Below are 4,241 nucleotides of genomic sequence, written 5' to 3'. Positions count from 1 at the left end.
AACACAAAGTTGAGATACTCAAGCTGAAGTAGAATATTCTGCTATACAGGATGCAGATCCTCAAACTTGGGACTCAAGTGCTGCATGTTCACCATTTTTAGTGAGCAGCAAAGCATGAGGAGAATGTTGCCAACCCAGCACAACCACCATTGCTACCCAGCAAGCCCGCTAGAGAAATTGCTTCTCTAGAGGATTCAAATTCTGGAAGAGGCAATTTCTATGGATCTGGAGTGGCCAAGGGCAAGCTCATTTCTGCGGCTATGATGGTTGTCGGATCTACAAACGGAGGGTTGAACTTGGATGTTAGAAGTGAAGTCTGCTAGGGGTGTCAAACAGGAAGGTAGAGATTGAACAACAACAATAAGATTTGAGCAGGGATAAACTCAACTCAGCAGAAGAAATGGCGATGATAGTAGGGGAAGTGATGAGTTCAGAGGGGATTTGGGGCACTCAATGATGGGGAGATGAGGGCACATCAAGAGTTCATGAGGTTTCATGAGTTAAGTGCAAGGATTGGGGAGTTCGGGATGAGTAATAAGTATGGATTGGAATAAAGAAGAATAAGTATTCATGAATCATTCTTGATAAATTAAGGAGCAAGAATTCTAACAGAACAAATATATGATCCAAATTCATTCCTAGACATAAGAATACTTGAACCAAACATGCAATAATAAAGCCAATTTAAGCACTTACTTATAAAGTGGGTCTCATAGTAGCTAAATTAAATATAAAATTACTGGATAAAAATTGTTTAGTTCATACACCAACAAAGATTAGAGCCAAAAAGGTTAAGAACTAGTTTAGTTGTGTTGCACAACTCTGATTAAATCCATAACAGGGAAAAATAACTAAACTAATCTGCCTGCAAAGAGAGTTCACCTTCAAGCTTATTCCAAGCATCGATGTCAAAGCCTTTCACTATCGTTCTCATCTTTGCCACAACATCTTTTGCTTCGTCAATTCTTGAATTCTTCACCAGACCATCAATCAGTGCTTTCACAACCTCAAATGGCAGCTCATACTTATTATTCAAGCATTCTTGGCAGATATCCAGTGCTTCACCAAACTCCCCTTTCTCAACCAAACCACGAACTAAGACGACATATATATCTGCATTAGGTGGCACTCCCTCACTCTTGTTCCTACTCTTCGTGACCTTCATCCTCTTGTACACCTTCAATGCAGCATTTACATTTCCTTCTGCCAAGTATCCACTAATTATAGTACTAAAAGTTTTCAAGTTCGGGTGGATACCCTTGGAAACCATCACATCCAGCAATTCCTCGGCCTTCAACGTCTCTGAATCTTGACAGAACTTGGATATCCTACAATTGTAGGTAACAATATTAGGCTCCAATCCCGCACTCGAGATTTGCTCGAGAATTTCATCAAATCGATCATCTTCTCCATTTTTTAAGTAGCCACTCAAAAGAGCATTGAAAGAGATGATATCTGGGGTAATTCCTTTCTCAGCCATTTCATCGATCGCATTGCGTGCAGTTTCAAGATCATTTTTTTGGCACAATGTCTGAAGGAAGACATTATATGAACCTATTCCAGGAACGACGTCCAGCTGCTTTGGTGCACCGTTAAAGGTCTCGATGACGAGGTCAAACTGGCGATTGCGGGAGTAACCGAAAAGGAGGGCACATAGGGATTTGTCGGAGCCGGACCGACCAAGGACTTGAGGGATGCGATTGAAGGCGGCTGCGGCGTGATCCATCATGCCCGCAGAAGAGTAGAGAGAGATGAGGAGGATGATAAAACCCTCGCGTTTGGGACACTTGACGTCGGATAGGATCGCGGACAGGAGTCGGTCGACGAGGTCGGGGCGGTTGGCGCGGGCAAGCTTGTCGACAGTGAGGGAGACAGTGAGGGAGAAGATGCGGCGGCGATGGTAGAAGCCGCGAAGGTGCGCAGCGGACTGGAAGAGGTCTGCGATGCGGTCAGGGTCAGATTCGGAGAGGATGGCGCGTTTGAGGGCGGAGATGGTGGCGGGACGGCCGGAGGTGGGGGGATCGGTAGGAGCAGCAAGGGCGCAGAAGGCCGATCGGAGGATGGAAGAGAGGCCGGAGGAACGACGGCGGACAAGAACAGAGAAGCAGGCGGCGGCAGCCATGGGGGAAATGGAGGCGGTGGATCGAAGTGAGGAATTAGGGGTCACACTCAAAGCGATCGATTTATATAGGGATCGACGTTCACTTGTTGCCGATTTTCCGAAGGTAAAGACTTGGCCTAAACCTAACTGGACCAGTGGCTTGTTTTACAAAAATAAAGATTCAGTTTTTGGAAAATTTATTAACCAAACTATTTTCCTTCTCAAAATCGAAAAATAATAAAGATTCAGTAAAACCTAAACGAAACCACCGAATATGAGACTATATCCTGTGTCGTGACCAACTACAATTTCTCGATTTACCTTCTCACATATGGTTGTGGGGCCGATCGTGTAAGACCGCTAAAGTAACGGATTCCAACTTTTACAGAAGAATATGAGACTATAAATTCACTATAGCAATAACCCGATTAACACTCCTCTCTAGTCACCTTTCTAGGAGAGGAGTGTTAAGAACTTAACTGGATTTTCCAGTCAACTTTCCAAGATTCTCGCAAATAACTTTATGGATGAGCCTACTGAAAAGTGATTTTAAACAATTGCATACTCACATGGAATAGTTCATCTATGAGATATTGTGTTTGATTTGCCCATAATTTTCCAAGATTCCAGAGCATTAATAAGAGTACATTTCAGTCTTTGTACCAGAATATTTTCTCTGGCCATAGATTCAAACGGTTTTAAAATTGTTGTATGAAATCAATCAATGAGCATACAAGAGAATGAATAAATAAAGAGAACACAAAGAATCAGGAGCACTCACAATAAGGTTCTACTCATTTTCTTCATCTTCCATATCTTATTCATCATGCAGAAAACAGTTACAAGTTTACCACTAAAATACACTAGAATAGTAAAACATCACTTCCTTCAGTTTACATCAGCACAGGCATACCATACCACCTGCGTATCAAAATTAAAACGAATCAGCACAAAATAAAATTAGAAGTTTAGATCATGCCGTCCATGCTTCCCCTGAGTATTGTCTTGTGACTCAGGGACCTGCGGTTCGATCTCCAATTATGACATATTTATAAGAATTTTCTTTCAAATGGGGAACGCAATCAAAGGATGCTGGGCATCTGGATTGGCCGCCGTATGCGCTTCCCGATTTACCCTGGTGGTCGGTGGGAAACTTCCGTAGGACCGGACCGGCCACCCTCAGGGATTAAGTCCATGAGACTGACTGGGATTTATCATTTTTTTTACTGAGAAATAAAAACCTTATTTCATCATCTATTGCACAAGACAACTTAAACCATATGGCGCCAATTTAAGTCATTTAAAACCCAAAGGAAACCAAATTTAGATTCAATGCTAAACAAATAATTGGTTAAATTGAGTTAAGTAAGGACTTAGATATGACATCTAATGTGGGGATTCTGATTAGTTTTACATGATGTGGGTGGTCAAGAAATTAGCTGATGTGTCGAGTAAAATGTTAATAGCTCATACAGAATATATCATCATCTTGATACTCGATCATTCGGCTACTCGGCCTTTCGGCCACTCGGTCATTCGGTCGTTTGGCTACTCAGTCATTCGGTCGTTCAACCAAAGGGATCAGGGTGATTATCGTATCTATGCATGAATCAAAAAGGTAAGAATAATCAATGATTATCGTATCACAGGGTGATTACGAGGTTGGCAGACCTGGCCCCCCAGATGTTTGATGCTTGTGCCTCCTGTCAGCAATCGGCAGGTCCGGTCTCTTCAAACCCGGCAGACGACCCCCCTCGGATTGACATGAAGATGTCTTTCATGTGGGTATATAAGTCCTCTAACATGTATGAAAAAGCTCTCTCGGTAACTTCATAAACTATTCTTCTTCCTTCTGCACCTTCATTCTCTACAACCGATCCTAACTTGAGCGTCGGAGTGACCTGTCGAGACTCTCCAACGCTAGTATAACCTCCGTGCTCAGTTTGTCTTCAGATTCTTTCACAAACGGAAGCAGAGTCTCGTATGCGTCGGATCATTTGTTGACTGATGACTTGACTGTCCACGATATCCGGCCGAAATAAATTGGCGTCGTCTATGGGAATACTAAGCTAGAACATCGCGATGGTCAACACTAGACGTACCATCGACAAACGTGACCCCGCCGAAGAAAGGAACCATG

At 42.9% G+C, this 4,241-nt stretch overlaps 1 protein-coding gene across 1 annotated transcript; it reads right to left on the bottom strand.

Moving 5' to 3' along the window:
- Positions 1–716: 716 nt before the first annotated feature.
- Positions 717–2,136, bottom strand: LOC141822121 (small ribosomal subunit protein mL103 (rPPR7)-like). Its single transcript, XM_074709551.1, has one exon. It carries the CDS (start codon positions 2,120–2,122, stop codon positions 857–859), a length of 1,266 nt encoding a protein of 421 aa, XP_074565652.1. The 5' UTR covers positions 2,123–2,136; the 3' UTR covers positions 717–856.
- Positions 2,137–4,241: the final 2,105 nt, after the last annotated feature.

The sequence above is a fragment of the Curcuma longa genome, chromosome 2, assembly GCF_044706935.1.
Source record: "Curcuma longa cultivar G26 ecotype Majalengka, Jawa Barat chromosome 2, ITB_CL_G26_1.1, whole genome shotgun sequence".
NCBI lineage: Eukaryota > Viridiplantae > Streptophyta > Magnoliopsida > Zingiberales > Zingiberaceae > Curcuma > Curcuma longa.
This window is presented reverse-complemented; position numbering and strand designations above follow the sequence as displayed.

Coding starts and splice junctions, on each gene's coding strand:
- LOC141822121 (XM_074709551.1), bottom strand. CDS start 2,122: ATGGCTGCCGCCGCCTGCTTCTCTGTTCTTGTCCGCCGTCGTTCCTCC.